The following is a 20,982-nucleotide window of genomic DNA, read 5'->3' as shown; positions in this document are numbered from 1 at the left end:
AGTATTCTCTAATAATTGTATTTCTGTGGTGTTGGGTCTGATCTCTCCTTTTTCATTCATGATTTTATCTGTTTGGGTCGTCACTCTTTTCTTTGTGAGAAGTCTGGCTAGGGGTTTATCAATTTTGTTTATACTTTCAAAGAACCAGCTCTCAGATTCATTGATGTGTTCTGTTTTTTTGGATTCTATATATTTTTAATTTCTGCTCTAATCTTTATTATTTTTCTCCTTCTGCTGGCTTTGGGTTTTCTTAGCTGCTCTGTTTCTAGTTCTTTTAGGTGTGAGGTTAGATTCTGTGTTGGGATCTTTCTTGCTTCTTGAGATAGGTCTGGATTGCAATATATTTTCCTCTTAGGACTGCCTTTGCTGCATCCCAAAGGGTTTGGACTCTTGTGTTATTTTCATTTGCTTCCATATATTTTATAATTTCTTTAATTTCCTGGTTGACCCATTCATTCTTTAGTAGGATGTTCTGTAACCCCCATGTATTTGGAGGCTCTCCAAATTTTTTCTTTGGTGGATTTCAAGTTTCACAGCATTGTGATCTGAAAATATGCATGGTATGATCTCAGTCCTTTTACATTGGTTGAGGGCTGTTTTGTGACCCAGTATGTGATCTGTTTTGGAGAATGTTCCATGTGCACTTGAGAAGAATGTGTATTCTGCTGCTTTTGGATGAAAAGTTCTGAATATATCTGTTAAGTCCATCTGGTCCAGTGTATCATTCAACACTATTGTTTCCTTATTGATTTCCTGCCTAGATGATCTGTCTAGTGCTATAATTGGAGTATTAAAGTCACCTACAATTACAGTATTATTATCAATAGGTTTGCTTATGTTTGTGATTTATATATTTGGGGTTTCCACGTTGGGGGCATAAACATTTACAATTGTTAGCTTTTCTTGATGGATAGACCCCTTAATTATGATATAATGCCCTTCTTCATTTCTTGTTAGTCTTTGGTTTAAAATCTAGTTTGTCTGATATAAGTATGGGTTTCTTTTGACATCCAGTAGCATTTTCCATCCCCTCACTTTGAATATTTACGGGTCCTCAGGTCTAAAATGAGTCCCTAACGGGTAGCATATAGATAGATCTTGGTTTTTTTTTTTTTTATCTGTTTTGATATCCTGTATCTTTTGATTGGGTCATTTAGTCCATTTACAGTCAGAGTAATTCTTGACAGTTAGGGATTTAGTGTCATTGTGTTATCTGTAGGTTTTTGTGCCTGTAGTGATGTCTCTGGTCCTTTGTGATCTTTGCTACTTTCCACTCACAGAGTTCCCCTCAGGATCTCCTGCAGGGCTGGTTTAGTAGTCATGAACTCCTTTAGTTTTTGTTTGTCTGGGAAAGCTTTTATCTCTCCTTCTATTCTGAATGACAGCCTTGCTGGATAAAGGATTCTTGGCTGCATATTTTTCCTATTTAGCGCATTGAATATTTCCTGCCACTCCCTTCTGGCCTGCCAAGTTTCAGTGGACAGGTCTGCTGTTACCCTTATGTGTCTACCCTTGTAGGTTAAGGCCCATTTGTCCCTAGCTGCTTTCAGAATTCTCCCTTTATCTTTGTATTTTGCCAGTTTCACTATGATATATTGGTGATCAGTTTTTGTTGATTTTGAAGGGAGTTCTTCGTGGCTTCTGGCCTTGGATGTCTGCTTCCTTCCTCAGATTAGGGAAGTTCTCAGCTATAATTTGTTCAAATAAACTTTCTGTCCCCTTGTGTCTCTCTTCTTCTTCTGGAACTCCTATGATAGGGATATTACTATGTTTTCATTGAATCACTTAGGTCTCTAATTCTCCCCTTGTGGTCTAATAATTTCCTGTCCCTCTTTTTCTCAGCTTCATCATTTTCCATAATTTTATCTTCTACTTCACCTATTCTCCCCTCTGCTTCTTGCATCCTTGCTGTCACTGCATCTAGTTTATTTTGCATCTCATTTACAGCATTTTTTTTTTCTTAATTTTTTAATGTTTGTTTATTTTTGAGAGAGAGAGAGGCAGATTCTGGAATAGTGCCACCTCCTTCCCACAGTACTCAAGGGAAGGTATTCCTCTCTCCCAGAGCGCCCGCCTTTCTGCTGAGATCGCTACCGAGCCTCAGGGCTGGCTCCCCTCCCCCCAAGGCACATGAGTGTGCACATAGCTCTGGTCTGGAGAAAGTTGCACAACTCTGAAAACGCCCATCTTCACTCCTAAGGCTGTTTGCAAGGTAGAAACTGGCTCTCTCTTATTTATTTTTGAGAGAGACAGATCGTGAGTGGGAGAGGGGCAGAGAGAGAGGGAGACACAGAATTGGAAGCAGGCTCCAGGCTCTGAACTGTCAGCACAGAGCCCCACACTGGGCTCCAACTCAAGAACCGTGGGGTCATGACCTGAGTCGAAGTGGGATGCTTAACTGACTGAGCCACTCAGGTGCCCCCATTTACAGCATTTCTTAAATTTTTTTTTTTTAACATTTATTCATTTTTGAGAGTGAGAGAGACAGAGCACAAGTGGGGGAGGGGCCAAGAGAAGGAGACACAGAATCCGAAGTAGGCTCCAGGCTCCGAGCTGTCAGCACAGAGCCGGACACGGGGGCCTGAACTCCTGGACCACGAGATCATGACCTGAGCCGAAGTCAGACGCTCAACTGACTGAGCCACCCAGGCGCCCCTTTACAGCATTTCTTAATTCACCGTGACTACTACTTAGGTCTTTTATTTCTGCAGCAATTGATTCTCTGCTGTCTTCTATGCTTTTTTCAAGCCGAGCTATTAGTCTTATGGCTATTATTCTAAATTCATGTTCACATATATTGTTTATATCTGTTTTTGAGCAACTCTCTGGCTGTTATTTCTTCCTGGAATTTTTTTTCTTTTTTGAGGAGAATTCTTTGGTTTCATCATTTTGGCTGGTTTTCTGTCTTTTACATGTTTTAATACCTTGTTGTGCGTCCTGCACCTGTGAGTACTACTATATTAAAAAGGGGTCATACACTGTCCAGGGCCTGGCACTTTAGGAAGTGTTTTTGGAGTGTGTCACATGCACTTTGTTGTTGTGTCTCTGGTTGCTTGATCTCCCTTTTCATAGAGGTGGTTTTGACCTTCCACCAGGTGTGCTGTGATTTGTTCGTTGAAGTAACCCTGGAAAAAATGATAAAAGGGGTGGGGGGTTGAAGAGGCCTTATCCCATACAAAGAGAGAAATGAGAGGGGCAAGAAAAAAAGACCAGGTAGAGAATCAAAGAAACTATAATGCTTAATTTAGAGAGAGAGAGAGGAAAATAAAGAAAAAAGGAGATACGGAAAAGGTGTAAAAAGAATAGAGTAAAAATGCCTGACTAAACAAACAACCAGAACAGAGAAAGAAGAAGAAGAAGAAAAACATACATACAAATAAAAAGAATTGACCAAAAATCAGATTAGAAAATGCAAAACTGCAGGGCAGTTGTCTGTCGGTGCTTTGGACCCGGTGGCTGTGCTGGTCTGGAGGAGAGGCTGTCTGCTTCTGTCAGTCTCACTCCATAGATAAGCAGTTACCAGGTATGGAGGGGCAGGGTTTGGTGTAAGTGGGTCCTGCCTCCACTGGGGTCTGCCATCCTGTTCCCTGAAACCCCACCATGTTGGTGATGAGGAGAAAAATGGCCACACCCCAGTTTCTCCTCCCCGGCCCAGATATCTCAAACCATGCTGTTCAGGCAGCCCTCCCAGAGCCGCACAGCCAGCTGGCTTGTCCTGGGCCACAGTCTTCTTTGCCTCCTAGGTGCTTGGCTGAGACTCAAACCTGATATCTTTAAGGATTCTGCTCTTCACGGGCCGGATTCTGAAATAGTGCCACTCTGCCCAGTCATCAAGGGGCCTCTGGCTGGCACCTGCAGGGTCTTTTGTCCTTGGAGGGGCAATATACCCCCTTCCCACAGTACTCAAGGGAAGGTACTGCTCTCTCCCAGTGCATCTCCCCTTTCCACTGAGATCACTATGGAGCCTCAGGGCCAGCATCCCTCCCTGCCATGTGCACATAGCTCTGGTCCAGAGAAAGTCGCACAACTCTGAAAACTCCCATCTTCGCTCCTGAGGCTTTTGCAAGGTAGAAACTGGCTCTCTCCGGACCTTTTGTTCTCTGGTGCATGGTCTGGAGAGGTTTTTCTCTTGTCCAATTACAGCCCCACACTTCCACACCCTTTCTCTTCCTTTTGTCTCTCCACCGAAGGGGTTTCCCCCACTCTGTGACTGAGACACTTGTTTTATCTCTCCCAGTTCGCAAACACACAGCTCTGTCCTACCAAGCTGTCTCTGTACACCTGTGGATAGGTTTTCGTCAGTCTGTATCCTGGATTCCTGGAATTCCAAGTGTTCTGACTACAGTACTGCTGTATTTGAGGAAGGGGGGAGATTCTGGTTTCCCTACTTCTCTGCCTTCTTGACTCCTGGCCTCTTTTTTTCTTTTTTTTAAATGTTCATTTATTTATTTTGTGCATGCGAGAGAGTAGGGGAGGGGCAGAGAGAGAGAGAGAGAGAGAGAGAGAGAGAGAGAGAGAGAGAGAGAATCCCAAGCAAGCTCTGTGCTGTCAGTGTAGAGTCCATGTGGGGCTCGATCTCACAAACCATGAAATCATGACCTGAGCTGAAATCAAGAGTTGGGCATCTAACCCACTGAGCCACCCAGGGTGCCCCCACAGGCTATTTTTTTTTCTTACAACACTGGTAGTACAGAACTGACAGTGATTTCCTCGTTTTGTTCTTTATCCTGACACATGTATCTTAAAACACTTCTTTTTTGTCGTGGTATGTTCTGAAGTCCTAGTTGGCCCATATGGCTCCTTTATCTAAAATATTCCAAGTTCTCTAACTTGCAGCCTTCTCAGATTACTATGAACCATGTTACAATAGGCAAAAATCTCCCAAATTAAAACTAAATTACCTCACAGTGGGAATTCTCTGGGATTGACTTTTACAACATTTTAGAAGGGCTTTGTGAAATTTTTTTACTCATTAAAATTCTCTGTGTGGATGCAGTTTAGAATATCTCAAAAACTAAACTTTTTATATCTAAAATTTTTAATGTCTAAGATGTTTATTTAATGTGACGTTGAGAACTGACTGAACTGAACTGTGTGCCTTAGTGTTCTCATCTGTAAAATGGTGTTAACTGTAGTTCCTATCTCATGGAGCTGTGAGATTTAATAAATTACGACCTGTAAAGTGCTTAGATGAGTACCTAGTGCCTAGCACAGTAAATTCCAGCTATTGTCATCGTTTGAATTTGCATGTACTCACATCTTTTGAGTCCTTTAGCATGCTGGAGTTTCAGTGTCAGGTCTGTACTTGAAACCATGTAAATAGTTCCAAGGCATCTCTCATTTTACTTCCTGCGCCTCCCACCTTCATCTCACTCCTAGCACTCTGACTGCTCTGCTTTGCAGGCACTCTGTGTCCTTACAGCATGTGTTTTGTTATCCCTATTCTCTTGTTCAGTCTGAGTAAAATTATTTAAAAAAAATTTTTTTTAATGTTTATTATTGGAGAGAGCAAGCAGGGGAGAGGCAGAGAGAGATGGAGACACAGAATCGGAAGCAGGCTTCAGGCTTTGAGCTGCCAGCGCAGAGCCTGGTGCGGGGCTCAAACCCACAGACTGCGAGATCATGACCTGGGCTGAAGTCGGCTGCCCAACCGACTGAGCCAACCAGGCACCCCAGAGTAAAATTATTTTTAAGACATAGTGAACATCAGCTCTTTTCCCTACAGTTCTTGAACCTCATTCCCTAATCTTTCTGTAACTGTGTCTGGAGGTAAGTACATAGTTCTGAGAATTGCTTTTTCCCTGTGACTATCTTTCTCTTACTAGGAGAAAGTAGGGGTATAAGGAAAGGAAACCATAACATCCAAAATTGGATTAAAATATGAGCTTCAGATTTGTAAATAATTTAAGTGTTACTTTCTTAGTAAAAAAATAAATGACAAAATGTTTTTGTATTCTATCACTAATTCGGGAAAAATTAATTCTAGTACATAAAGGGGAAGAGGAGAAACTTAGAATTGTAGAAATATAAAAAGGTGAACTAACTTGATTTTAAAAACTGAGATCTAAGAACCTGAAACTTCACGTGCAAAATATTTACCATAATGCCTGACACACAGTAAATGCTCAAATTAATGGTATTATTACTGTTAGTACCTGGCAACATTAATCATAGTACTAATTATCAAAATAAATGTAGCAGATATTTTAAAATAGATTTCAGATTTGTAAATGACAAACTGTAGAATTTGAAGAAGTGAAATACATAGAGGGAAGATGTAAATTCATACTTTATTGAGAGTCATTTTATATACTTATTTGAATTCTATCATATGTAGGAATTAGATAATCATTGTTCCCATTTTATAAGTGAGGAAACACTCATTTATGAGAAAACATTCATGAAGCAATGAGAGACTAGTCCAAGGTTATAAAGCTAGTAGGTGGTAGAACCATGATTCAGATCTAGGTAGTCTGGGAGTTTCTGTTTCTGGCCATAATAGGGACTGAATTTTTCTTAAGACCTTCACTAAAAACTGACACAGAATATAGGAAACAGTGGTGTGCAGACTGGAAAGCATGTAGTACAAGGCAGTGATCCCTGAAGGAAGGAAAAAAATGAAATAATCTCTACAATTGGCCCATATTATGTCCATCAGAGTGGAAAGGCTTTAATGCTTGGTGCATTGAGTAGAAGATTCAGAAGGGTTTTACTTCAGTAGTGAAGCCAAATTAGCCCCACACTAAAGGGTACTCTGGTTCTCCCTAACAAGTGTAAAAGCAAGGTCTAAAAGTATTAAACTATTTCTAAGTAACCTAAAAGCATAACACAATGAAGATTTTAAAGTATGTAAAGGAATCCAAAAGTATCTAGTACTGAAACAAACAAACAAAACCCCATAAAATTCACAATGTCTGACATCTAATAAAAAATGACTGGGCAGCCCAGATTGGTTCATAAGTTATGGGTTCCTAATAAAACATTTAAGGAAGAAATTATGTCAGGTCTCTGCAGTCTTTTACAGAAAATAAAGTCAGAGGTAATATTTCTTAACTCATTCTGAGAGGCCAGATACCTAATACCTAACCTAATACCTAAACCAACCTAATACCCAATATCTAAATCAAAGACAACAAAACAAAACAAAAACTATAGACCACTGTCTCTCATGAACAAAGATTTCAAGAATCCTGAACAAAATATTAACAAATCAAATACAATACTGTATAAAAAGAATAACACACTGGGAACAAGTATGTTGTTTTAAATTTTTTTTTTATTTTATAACGTTTATTTATTTTTGAGACAGAGACAGAGCATGAATGGGGGAGGGTCAGAGAGAGAGGGAGACACAGAATCCGAAGCAGGCTCCAGGCTCCGAGCTGTCAGCACAGAGCCTGATGCGGGGCTCGAACTCACGGACCGTGAGATCATGACCTGAGCCGAAGTCAGACGCTTAACCGACTGAGCCACCCAGGCGCCCCAACAAGTAGGTTTTATGCCAGCCATGGAAACCTGGCTGAACATTACAAAATGAATTAATGTAATTTGTCACATCAACAGGCCAAAAAAGAAAAATCAAATGATTGTATCAGTTGATGCAGAAAGAACATTTGACAGAATCCAGCCTCCACTCATGATAAAAACTCTCAGCAAACTAGGAAGAGAGGGGAACTACCTTAACTTGTTAAAGAACATCTGCAAAAACCCTACTGCTAACATCATACTTAATGATGAGAAACTTAGAGCTTTCCCACTGAGGAAACAATGAGGCAAGGATATCCTTTTACCACTCCTTTTCAGTACTGGGAGTCTTATTCAATACAGTAAGACAAGAAAAGAAAAGACTTACAAATTTGGTAGAAATAAAACTTTTTTCGATTATCTATGTAGAAAATCTGAAACAGTGAACAAAAAACTCTTGAAAACTAGTAAGCAGTTACAGTGAAGTTGCAGGATAATGTACAAAAGACCATCACTTTCTGTGTAATAGGAATGATGAGGTAGAATTTGAAATGAAAAACACAGTATCACTTGTGTTAGCATCCCCCAAAGGGAAATACTTAGATATAAACCTGAAAAAAATGTAGAAGATCTATATGAAGAAAACTAAAAAACTGGTGAACAAAATTAAAGAACTACATAAATGGATAGTGGATAGGAAGACAATGTCAGCATGTCTGTTCTTCCCAACCTGGTCTATAAATTCAGTGCAATCCCAGTCAAAATGTCAGCAAGTTATTTTGTTGATCTCAACAAACTGCTCTTGAAGTTTATAGAGAGAAACAAAAGACCCAAAATAGCCAACACAATATTAAAGAACAAGGTCAGAAGACTGACACTGTCTGACATCAGGATTTACTATAAAGCTGTTATAATTAAGACTGTGTCCTACTGGCAGAAGAATAGACAAATAGATCCATAGAACAGACCAGAGAGTCTAGATACAGACCCATACAGATAGAGCCATTTGGTCTTTGATAAGGAAGAAAAGGCAGAATGGAGAAAAAGTCTTTTCAACAAGTGGTACTAAAACAACTGTAAATGCACATGCAAAAAAAAAAAAAAAAATCTAGACACAGACCATACACCTTTCACAAAAGTAACTAAAAGTAGTTCTACTTTTAGACCTAAATATAAAACTTAAAATTATCAAACTACCAGAGGATAACATAGGGGAAAACTTAGATGACCTTAGGTTTGGTGATGACTTTTTAGATACAATACCAAAAAACATGATATATGAAAGGAGTAATTGGGAAGTTAGACTTTATTAAAATTAAAACATCTGTGAAAGACATTGTAAGGAGATTAAGAAGAGAAGCCATTGACTGGTAGAAAATATTTGCTAAAGGAACACATGATAAAGGACTGTTATTCAGATTATACCAGGAATTAATAAAACTCCACAATAAGAAAAAAACCTAGTTTAAAAATAGGCCAAGCACTTTAATAGACCTTTCACTGGAGAAGATATACACATGCAAAATAAGTGCATGAAAAGATGTTAAACAATGTATGTTATTAGCAAATTGCAAATTAAAACAAGATACCACAAGACACTCATGAGAATGGCCAGATCCAAAACACTGGTGATACTAATTGCTGGTGACAATGTGGAGCAAAAGGACTTGCCAGCATTACTGGTTGGAATGCAAAATGGTACAGCAACTTCAGAAGACAGTTTGACAGTTTCTTACAAAACTAAACATAATCTTACCGTGAGTTGCAGCAGCCATTCTTCTTGATAGTTACTTAAAAGAATTGAGAATTTATTTCTGTACGACCACCTGTGCACAGTTGTTTCTAGCAGCTTTATTCCTACTTGCCAAAATTTCAAAGCAATGGATATGTCCTTCAGTAGGTGAATGGTTAAATGAATTGTGGTACATCCGGACGTGAACAGATATGGAGGAACCTTTATTACATATTACTAAGTGAAAGGAGCCAATCTGAAGAGGCTGTATATACTGTAGTATTCCAAATATATGACATTAAGGAAAAGGGAAAACTATGGAGACATTAAAAATATCATTGGTTGCCAGGGATTAGGGGAGAGGGAGGGATGAACAGGTGGAACACAGAGGATTTTTAGAACAGTGACACTATTCTGTGTGATATTAAAATGGTGGGTACGTGCCAGTATACATTTGTCAGTATCCATAGAAGGTACCACACAGGAGTGAGCCCTAATGTAAACTATAAATTTTTGGTCGTAATGTGTATTACTATATGTTTATGAGTAGTAACAAATCTACTCCTCTGATGTGAGATGCTGATAGTGGTGGAGGCTGTGGGTATGTGGGGGTAGGGACATATGGGGACTCTCTGTATTTTCTGCTTAGTTTTGATGTAAACCTAAAACTGCTCTAAAATGCAAAGACCTTTTTTTTTTTTTTATAAAGACTTTTAAAAAAAGTTTCAGTGTAATTAACTTACAGTGTTATATTAGTTTAAATGTACAATATAGTGATTCAGCAATTCTGTATATCACTCAGTGGTCATCATGATAAGTGTACTTTTAATCCCCTTTATCTATTTTACCCCCCACCCCCCACCTCCCCTCTGGTAACCTCCAGCTCTCTGTAGTTAAGAGTCTATTTTTTTTGTCTCTTTTCTTCTTGTTCATTTGTTTTGTTTCTTAAATTCCACATATGAGTGAAATCATATGGTATTTGTCTTTCTCTGACTTATTTCACTTAGCATTGTACCCTCTGGATGTTGCTGCAACATCCAGCAGCAACATCCATGTTGCTGCAAATGACACTGTTTCATTCTTTTTTATGACTGAGTAACACTCCATTGTGTGTGTGTATATACACATGAGATCGTCTTCATTCATATATCAATGGACACTTGGGTTGCTTTCATAATTTGGTTATTGTAAATAATGCTGCAATAAACATAGGGGCTCATATATCTTTTCAAATTAGTGTTTTCATATTCTTTGGGTAAATACCCAGTAGTGCTATCACTGGATCGTATGGTAATTCTGTTTTTAATTTTTTGAGGAACCACCATACTGTTTTCCACAGTGGCTGCGCCGGTTTGCATTCCTGCTGACAGTGCTTGAGGGTTCCTTTTTTCTACATCCTCACCAACATTTGTGTCTTCATGTTTTTGATTTTAGCCATTCTAACAGGTGTGAGGTGGTATCTCACTGTGGTTTTGATTTGCATTCCCTGATGATGAATGATGTTGAGCATCTTCTCATGTGCCTGTTGGCTATCTGTATGTCTTCTTTGGAGAAATATCTTCTCATGTCTTCTGCTCATTTTTAGTTGAATTATTTGTGGGTTTTTGGTGTTAGGTTGTGTATATACTTTATATATTTTGGATACTAACCCGTTACTGCATATGTCATTTGCAAATATCTTCTCCCATTCCATAGATTGTCTTAGTTTTTTTGTTTCCTTTGCTGTGCAGAAGCTTTTTATTTTGATGTCATCCCAATAGTTTATTTTTGCTTTTGTTTCCCTTGCCTCAGGAGACAGATCTAGAAAAATGTTGCTATGGCCGATGTCAGAGAAATTACTGCCTGTCTCTCTCAAGGATTTTTTTTACAGGTTCAGGTTTCACATTTAGGTCTTTAATTCAGTTTGAGTTTATTATTGTGTTTGTGTAAAGAAGGTGGTCTAGTTTCCTTCTTTTGCATGTAGCTGTCCAGTTTTCCAAACACCATTTGTTAAAGAGATTGTCTTTTTCCTATTGCATATTCTTTCCTCCTTTGTTTAAGATTAATTGACCATATAATTGTGGGTTATTTCTGGGCTGTCTATTCTGTTCTATCGATCTGTGTTTTGTTGTGTGTGTGTGCCAGTACCATACTGCTTTGATGACTGCAGCTTTGTAGGATATCTTGTGATCTGGGATTGTGATCCCTTCAGTTTTGTTCTTTTTTTTCCAAGATTACTTCGGCTATTCAGGGTCTTTTGTGGTTTCATAAAATTTTTAGGATTATTTGTTCTAGCTGGGTGAAAAATGTGATTGATATTTTGATTACATTAAATCTATGGATTGCTATGGATAGTATCAACATTTTAACAATATTCCATGAGCATGGAATAAAAACTTTTTAATTGACTGGGCTTGCAGAGAAGCAGGAGAATTTATTTCATAATGAAGAAAAAGATCAATCAGCAGAAACAGACCTAGAAATTACAGAATTAGTAGACAAAGTCATTAAATCATACCTTCAAGAAGTTAGGGGAAACCTTGAACATAATGAGAGAAAAATGGAAGACATTTTTAAGAAAAGATTCTCTTCAAAAATACAGCTGATCCATGGACAACAACTGCACAGATCCATTTAAAGCAGATTTTCTTTTTGATAGAGTACTGTACTATAAATATATTTCTCATAATTTTCTTAACATTTTTTTCCTCTAGGTTATTTTAAGAATATATATATATTCTTATACATATAACTATATATATATATATATGTATATATATATATATATATAACTAGATACAAACTAGATACTAAATATGTATCAGTTGACTGTTCATATTATTAGCGCTTCTGGTCAACAGTAGGCTATTTATTAGCAGTTAAGTTTTAGGGGAGCCTAAAGTTACACATGAGCTTTTACTACAATGGGGGTTGGTGCCCCACCCCGCTGCTTTGTTCAAGGGTCAACAGTCTAAGTGGAAAATAAACTGGAAGTGGATTAGACACTGCATTAGAAAAGATAATGGCTAAATTGCAGATTTTGCAAAAGTACCTCTCTAAGATGGAATAGAGAGAAAAAGTATAGGGAAAAGAAACACTTAACACATAGTGGACAACATCAGATAATTCAAGTTTTAAAATGAGAAGGGAAGAACAGAAAAAAACCATGTATTTTTTAATATTTATTTATTTTTGAGAGAGAGACAGAGCATGGGTAGGGGAGGGGCAGAGAGAGGGGGAGACACAGAATCTGAAGCAGGCTCCAGGCTCTAAGCCATCAGCACAGAGCCCAATGTGGAGCTCAAACTCATGAACAGTGAGTTCATGACCTGAGCTGAAGTCAGACACCCAACCAACTAAGACACCCAGGTGCCCCAGAAAAAAAATATTTGAAGTAATAATAGCTAAAGTTTTCAGATGTTATGAAAATTATAAATTCACAGATCCAAGACTCTCAATGAAACACATGCACAGAAAACAGAAAGCTATACCAAGAATACATTGGTTCATATTACTTAATGTACTTAACTAGTGACAGAGAGTAAATCTTAAAAAGAACCCAGAAAAAAAAAAAAACACCCAGAAGACCTCCCAAAAAGATGGAGTAAATATACTTTTCCCTGTTTGTCTTAGTAAGTAAAACAAAAAACTTTGGACATTATACATAAAACAAACATAGGATGCTGAAAGATGGAGAAAAGGCATACAAGCTACAGGACCTTGGGATCCAAGGACTGACTGGTATGTTCCCTGGGTTTTCATTTTGCCTCACGTTCTAGACTTGATGCTGAAGAACCTAGCAGTTTCGCATGGACAGTAAAAAGCCCCCTCAGAGGCTATTCTCTGCAGGCAAAGCACTAGAATACTGTAGTAAAAAGCAGCCCCATCCCAACCTAAACAAGCAAAGGCCAGTGGAGCACCTAGATTTCCATCTTCCCCAGGCTATAATGGAGAGACCTAATTTTCAGCCAAGATGATTACCAGAGAAGGCAAGGTAGGGACCCAGGACTTTCATCCACACTTGGCAATAACTAGGGCTTCCACCTTCCTGCCACACTGGCATTAGAGTTAACATTGGGAACCTAGATTTCCACTGCTTCAACTAGCAGTAATGAGGTGTCCCCCTCCCATCTCTGCTTGGGTCATGTCAGAAAAGGCTTAGTACAGAATCAGGACTTTCACTATTGTCCAGCCCTGGAGTGTTAATGGAAGCCACATTTGACTCTGTGGTGTCAGTGGAGGCCACGTGGGGAGCAATAAGTCATTCATATCCCTGCCATCTAGGTTGCTATCCATGCACCTAGTAGGAGCTGGAACTCCTACTTCTACCCAGCATGGGTGTCATGAAGAGCTTCTCCCCACCCTTGGGTATCATAGAACTAACGTGGGGAATGTGGACTATTACATGCACTTGGTAGTAATGAGAGGTAATAATCCTTTCTCTGCCAGAGCCATGTTCTAAAAAGCCAGCTAAAATAAACTTTAAATAAGATCCAGAGTCTCCTAATACAATACCCCCAAAGTCTAAATTTCAGTAGAAAATCACTTGTCATACTGAGAACCTGGAAGATCTTAAACTACATTAAAAAAGACAATAGATGTTAACATTGAGATGATAGAGATATTATTAGAATTTCCTGACAAAGATTTTAAAGCAGCCATGGTAGAAATGTTTTACTATATAATTATAAAGTTGAAACAAATGGAAAAAATAGAGTCTTAACAAGGAAACAGAAAATGTAAAGAACCAAATAAAAATTTTAGAACTGAAAAATATGACTGTTGAACCCCCCCTCCCCCCCACCAAACAAAACAAAATACAAACCCTCAGTTGTTGGGCTTAACAGCAGAATGGAGGGGATAGAGGAAAGAATCTGTGAACTTGATGATAGAACATTAGAAATTACCCAGTCTGAACAAGCTACAGAAAGTATATTAAATAACACAGAGAGCCATAAGTTCCTATGGACTATAAGAAAAGATCTAAGATTTTTGTCCTTGAAAAGACAAAGAGGGCATTGTTGAAAAAGTACTTGGAGAAATAAAGGCTGAAACATTATCACGTGCAGAAGGGAAAGAAGTAACAACTCATAATTATCCAGCAAAAAATGTCCTTCAGCAATGAAGAATAAATCAAGACATTCATAGAATAAGGAAAACTAAGACAACCTGTTGCCAGTAGTTCTATCCAAAGAATGCCTATGGGAAATTCTCTAAACAGAAAGAAAACAGTAAAAGAATTAGCCTCAAAACATCAAGAAGGCTAAAAAAACACAGTAATCAAAACTATGAGTATATACAATAATTGTTCCTTTCTTGAATGAGTTTTCTAAATTTTGTTTGATGGTTAAAGCAAATATTATAGTACTGTTTGATGTGGTTTTAAATGTATATACTGGAAATTAAGACAATTATAAACAAGGGCAAAGGATGTAAAGAGAAGTAAAATTTCTAACTATAACTTGAACTGGTAAAATGAAACCAGTAGGCTATGATAAGGTATATCTAAGTAATTCCCAGAGCAACAACCAAGAAAGCTATACAAAGAGATATGCTCATAAAATTATAGATAAATCAAGTGGAATCCCCCAAAAATGTTCAAGGAACCCACAGGAAGGCAGGAAAAAGGAAACAAACTTAGAACAAGAAATAGGAAAAAAAAAAAAACCGAAGCCATAAAATATTTATAGTCACAATAAAGGTAAATGGTGTACATGTAAAAATTAAAAGAGATTGATGGAGTTGATGTTAAAAATGAAAGACCCAACTATATGCTGTCTATAGGAAACCTCAAAAATAACAATATAGGTAGTTAGTAATGAAAAGGATGGAAAATTATATGTCTTATAATAAAAGAAACATAAGTGGTTGTATTAATATCAGATAAAGTAGACTTCAGAGCAAAGAAAAGTATCTGAGGTGGAAGATTATATAATGATGGAAAATGTCAGTCTGTCATGAAGATGGGAATACTAAATGTGTATGAACCAAACAGAGCTGCAAAATATAGTAAGCAGAAACTAGTAGAACTAAAAAAAAAAAAAAGAGCTGAATCCATAATTATCGTTGGAGATTTGGCACCCTTGTCTCAACAATTGATAAAAAAAAATTTGAATCAGTAAGGATGTAGAACTCAACAACACCATTAACCAACAGAATCCAATCAACATTTATAGAACACTTTACCCAACAAGAGCACCTAAACACGTTTTTCTTCAAGTGGCTATTAAGGGTATACCCAAACAGGCTATATCTTGGGCCATAAAATAAACCTCAACAAATTTATAAAAATTGAGATTATACAAAACGAATTCTCTAACCATAATAGAATCAAGCTAGAAATCAATATCAGAAAGATAGTAGGGAAATCCTCAGTTGGAAATGAAATGATACCCTTCAAATAATTCATAAGTCAAAGAGGAAATTTCAATGAAAACATATTAATAAAAAATAATTTTAAGAAATACATTAGCCTGAATGAAAATGTGGATACAGCTAAAGTATTGCTGAGAAAAAATGTATAGTGCTAAATGCATTCATTAGAAAACAGGAGAAAAATATCAAATCAGTAATCTAAGCTCCCACCTTAAGAACCTAGAAAAAGATCAACATACACCCAAAATAAGTAGAGGGAAGGAAATAAGAAAGATAAGAGCAGAAATTGAAAACAAGAACAGTAGAGAAAATCAGTGTAGCAAAGAGCTGTTTCTTTGAAAAGATTAATAAAATTGACAAACCTCTAGCAAGACTGCCAAAAAAAAAAAAAAAAAGAGGGAAGGTACAGATTATCTATATCAGGAATGAAACCGAGACTATCACTACAGGTCTTGCACACATCAAAAGGTTAATAAGGTAATCTGCTGAACGGCTCTACCCAAACAAATTTGACAAACATGGATAAAATGGCTCAAAAGGCAGATACTACCGTAACTTACCCCATATGAAATAATTTGAATAGCCATATAACTATTAAGGAAACTTAATTCATATTAAAAACTCACCAAAAGAATGGTTTCCTTGGAGAATTCTACACAGTGTTTAAAGAAGAATGAAAACCAGTTCTATACATGTCGTACAGAAAATAAAAGAGGAGGGATGTTACCAGTTGGGGAAACGGTAAAGGGTACACGGAAACTCTGAGTTATTATTATATTTTTAATATTTATTTATTTATTTTGAGACAGAGAGAGTGCACACGAGTGAACACAGGCGTGAGCAGGGGAGGGGCAAAGAGAGAATCCCAAGCAGGATCTGCGCTGTCAGCACAGAGCCCAGTGTGGGGCTCAATCTCAAAAACCATGAGATCATGACCTGAGCCGAAATCAATAGTTGGACAGTTAACCAAATGAGCCACCCAGGTGCCCCATGAATTATTTTTTACAACTGCATGTGAACCTACCATCATCTAAAAATAAAATTAAAAAAAAAATGTAAACAGGAAAAAGTTATAAAAGTAAGAATGACAACAGACTTCCTTTTGGAAATAATATAAGTCCAAAGATGGTAGAGAAATATCTTTAAAATACTAAACAAACAAACAAACTTAGGCTGTTTGATTCCAGAACCTGTACTCTTAACCATTACTCTATGCTGCATCATAAAGATCATAAAAACAGAGATGGATGGAACAATTAGATAGACTCCTTTTTCCTTTTTCGGAGAGGAAACTCCTGGTGAGTTAGAGTGGTACAACCATCCTTTGAAAAGAAGATAAACAACAACTGTTCCTAGTCCCAGATCTGTTTCTCCTTTCTGTTGTTTGCTTTAGTTCAACAATTTTTTAAAAGTAAAATTGGTTAATACGTCATGTTTCCTGTCAGGTAAGCTTATATTCTAGAAGAGAATAAAGTAAATGTAGGGTAACAATACGGGCAAATTTGGATAAATGTCATAAAAGAGAAATTCAAACAAAGCCTTTGGGAAATTTAGAGAAAGGATTGAGAGTACAACAGATTAAGGCTATCAAGAAAGATTGAGTGTGAATCTGACTGAGAGTGGAGGAAAAGGGCTAAGCTGAGGATATGTCTAAGATCTGTGTCCTGATGACTAGGGCAAGGGCAGTATCATAGCAGTGATTAAATATAAGCTCTTTGGTGGCACAGTTTTGTGATTATTTGCTTGTCTGTTAGGTTTGTAATGTATCCTTACTACCTAGAACAGCCCTGAGTACATAGTAAATGCGCAATAAATATTTGTTACATGAATGAATAAACGAATAGAGAAATTAGAAGGCAATGGTCACCAGATTTCGTAGGGATGATTTGATAGTGAGCTCTAGTTTGGGAGTTACAATTGTGGGATCTAATTGTGACTATGCTATTAGCCGGCTTCATCCATAGTTTGAACTATCACTTCAGCTATCACACACATGACTTTCAAAACTATTGGAGAGAGCAATAATATAGGAAACATGCTCGTCAAGAACATTAGCTGTCTGACCTTGCATGTAAAATGAAGATGACAAGAGAAGTTACTGTTACTAAATGCAATTTTATGTCTAGGGCACTTAGCTTGGCATTTGGTCATAATACTGAGTAAAGGGCACCATTGTTTGAACTTGAGTTCCACTTGGACTTTGACCTAGATGAGCCAGCCACCACACCTCTGGTATAGCACATTAAAACTAAAACTGTATTTGAATTACCTCATGCAAAAAGCTAAATGGTATTTCAAAGATGGCCAGCTTAATACCTTCATTTTACTTGGTGCCAAAGTGAAAAAGTAACTTGCACAAAGTCACACAGAGAATATGGAGGGAAAAAGGTAGTCAGGGACCAAACTTGTGGGGGGTAGTGTTTACATGTAAAGGGTGGGAGGAAAAATAGGAAAGAGACACTAAATTAGTTAGGCTTGAGGCTGAATTTTATAGCTGCCTTCTATGATGAATTTTATTTTCTGGGGAAAAAAATGGTGTTTTCCTGCTAGATAGCTCTACCTGTATTTCCCATTGACATCTTTAATTCAACGTCTCTGAAGCCAAATTGGAATCACTGCATGTTAAAACTGAAAATGATTTTTGAGGGCCTTCAGTCTATACTCTCATTTTAGAGATGAGGAAAACAGATTCTGCTCTGTGGTGGAGCTCTCACACTTCTTAGATTCATTAGTAGCAAAGTGAGCCATCATTCATCTCTTGGGTCACTTTTGCCCATGTTGCAGAGTGTTACTTTAAGTCCTTTTGGGTTAGAGTGAGGCTTCTAGGCTCATCCTGGCTACAGACAACCTCTAGTGTTGTTAAGAGCAGTCGTTTTTTTTTTTTTGTTTTGTTTTTTTTCTTTAAACAGCTGACTCCTTTCAGTTGAATCACACGAAGAAACCCCATATATAAAAAGAGACTAAAAAAAGAGGAGTTGTTCTGGCTAACAAAGATGTGGTGGTGATGGTGGTTGGGCAGATCAGGGAAGAGAAAGAATGAGTTTTACCCTGATAACTTGGCCCCTGATTCCTGGAGGTGAGGGGCCTCTGAAGTGCCTCTGAGGTTAGGAAGCAGTGTGAAACTCCGTGATTTGGAGGCCTGGGGGGTCCGGCAGTGAGGGTTGGTATGAATGAGAAGACCACTTGTGTTTCTGTTCATCCTATTTTCCTGTGACTTTTCCACATACCCTGGAGTAATAATTTTTAGGTCTTTCTTGAATCTAATAATTAAGAACTAGGCCATCAGTGCAACTAGGGCCTAAATAAACTCTCAGCTACCATTTTAAAACTCTCATCAGTCACATTTGTAGGTATTTACACAGACAAGCAGCTTTTTTGTGAATTAAGTGGCCTTGAAGTAGATAATTTTATTAGTATAGACAAAGCTCAAGTATTGTCATGTGAGGAAAAGCTTAGTGGCAATCAGCATATTGATCTTGCATAAACCCTTTATAATGTTCTGATGAATTGTAAAATACTTGACATATTTTTAATTACTTTTATACTATTATTTATAATTTTGAATTTTAGCAACTGATGAAGCCCTGTGCTTAGAAGACACCATGGGGAGATAGAGGGAAAATAGGACAAGGTCCTTGCCCTCACATTTGAGTCATGCTGAGTACAGAATGAAGAATGTGACGTTTTAGGTTTTTATCCTTTGTACTTGCTTTCACTACCTCAACTTCCATATTGTGTAATTTTTAATTTTAATTTACTGATGTGTAAAGCATGTTCATGACTGAAAATTCACTAATTTAAGATTCTGTGCTTTCTTTCAAATTATTACTAGATTGCAGGACTGGAGAAAGATAAAGAAGAACTACATAATCAACTGCTTAGTGTTGATCCCACAAGAGACAGCAAACGAATGGAACAACTTGTTCGAGAAAAAGTCCATTTATGTCAGAAAGTAAAAGGCTTAGAGGCTGAGGTAGCCGAATTAAGGGCTGAAAAAGAAAATTCTGGTGCTCAGGTAGAAAATGTCCAAAGAATCCAGGTACGGCAGTTGGCTGAGACGCAGGCTACAGTCAGATCCCTGGAGGTAAGATTTTAATTGCTTCCCGGTAGAGTATGGCATACTTTTTTGAAAGTGCAGTCGACAAGCCTTTGATTTTTAGAGCACAAATGTATGCTTACCAATCTAATGCTGATGCATTTGTAGAGTCCCAAGAGTATAGATTCTTTTTGTAAAGAAGAAAGCTATTGATTCATAAGCAATAGCTATGCTACTACATTTACAAAGGGATTATTTATTCTTTGGGAGCCAAAATACCTAGCCAAAATGATTTAACCCTTGAAATGCCAAAGAGTAGACTATGCAAAATTTTCAAAATTTGAGTTTCTGAGGATTAAAGTCATCTCCAACCAGAAGGAACAATTTATTCCTGGATAGTTATTTCCTTACATGGGATTCAAGGTATTAAAATCAAAAGACCTGTTTAAATAAAAATACCATACTTTTATATCTTATGACAGCTTCTTGCCAGAGTCATACAATTCAACTTGGTACTAATGCATATAAGTCTTTAGTGAACTATTTTCCTGAGTTTGTTAGAGAAATATAAGAGCTGGCAGAGCTAGGCTGGTACTCCTAGAGGTATTCTTCTATGAAAATTCTTGGTTTCCATTGTTGGAGAGGAAAACTTTCTTTATACTCTTAGGTTCAGTGATTGGGGATTGTGAATTAAACTGACAATAGGTTAACAAGAGAAAAGATGGATATTTATGTAAGTAAACAGGAGTTCACAGAAAAAATGTGGCTCAAAGTGGTAGAATTTGGGGCTTGCGTGTCATCCTTTTAAAAAATACTTATTTTGGGGGCGCCTGGGTGGCTCAGTCAGTTAAGCGTCCGACTTTGGCTCAGGTCATGATCTCACGGTTCGTGGGTTCGAGCCCCACGTCGGGCTCTGTGCTGACAGCTCAGAGCCTGGAGCCTGCTTCTGATTCTGTCTCTCTCTGTCTCTGCCTCTCCCTTACTCACGTTCTGTCTCTGCCTCTCAAAAATAAATAAATGTAAAAAAAAATTTTTTTTTAATAAATAAAAATAAACAATATTTATTTTTGAGAGAGAGAGAGTGCAGGGAAGGGACAGAGAGAGAAGGAAACAGGATCTGAAGCAGGCTCTGCACTGAGAGCCTGATGCAGGGCTTGAATTCCTGAACCAAACTGTGAGGTCATGATCTGAGCTGAAGTCAAAGGCTTAACTGACCCAGCCACCCAGGTGACCCTGCATACCATCTTAATAGGGAAATGAGACAGGGAGAAAAGGCACTTAGGGGAACACAAATGACTTTTAGGAAAGATAAACAGGCCCTTAGGAAAATAGATGGGAGATATGACAGTTTTGTGACAGTGTCTGTATAGGTGATTTTTTATCCTTCTCCCTAAAT

At 37.7% G+C, this 20,982-nt stretch overlaps 1 protein-coding gene across 11 annotated transcripts in view; it reads left to right on the top strand.

Annotated features, from left to right (window-relative positions):
• Positions 1–20,982, top strand: part of CEP83 (centrosomal protein 83) — a 215,810-nt gene that overhangs the window by 147,991 nt on the left and 46,837 nt on the right. For 10 of the 11 annotated variants that reach the window (XM_053226613.1, XM_027071100.2, XM_015070467.3 and 7 more), the window contains one exon: positions 19,383–19,634. The exons of the other annotated variant lie outside the window; for it this stretch is intronic. In XM_053226613.1, the coding sequence (XP_053082588.1) occupies positions 19,383–19,634 (252 nt within the window). The remainder of the gene's footprint in view (positions 1–19,382; positions 19,635–20,982) is intronic. 11 annotated transcript variants of the gene reach the window in all.

The sequence above is a fragment of the Acinonyx jubatus genome, chromosome B4, assembly GCF_027475565.1.
Source record: "Acinonyx jubatus isolate Ajub_Pintada_27869175 chromosome B4, VMU_Ajub_asm_v1.0, whole genome shotgun sequence".
In the NCBI taxonomy this organism is placed as follows: domain Eukaryota; kingdom Metazoa; phylum Chordata; class Mammalia; order Carnivora; family Felidae; genus Acinonyx; species Acinonyx jubatus.
This window is presented reverse-complemented; position numbering and strand designations above follow the sequence as displayed.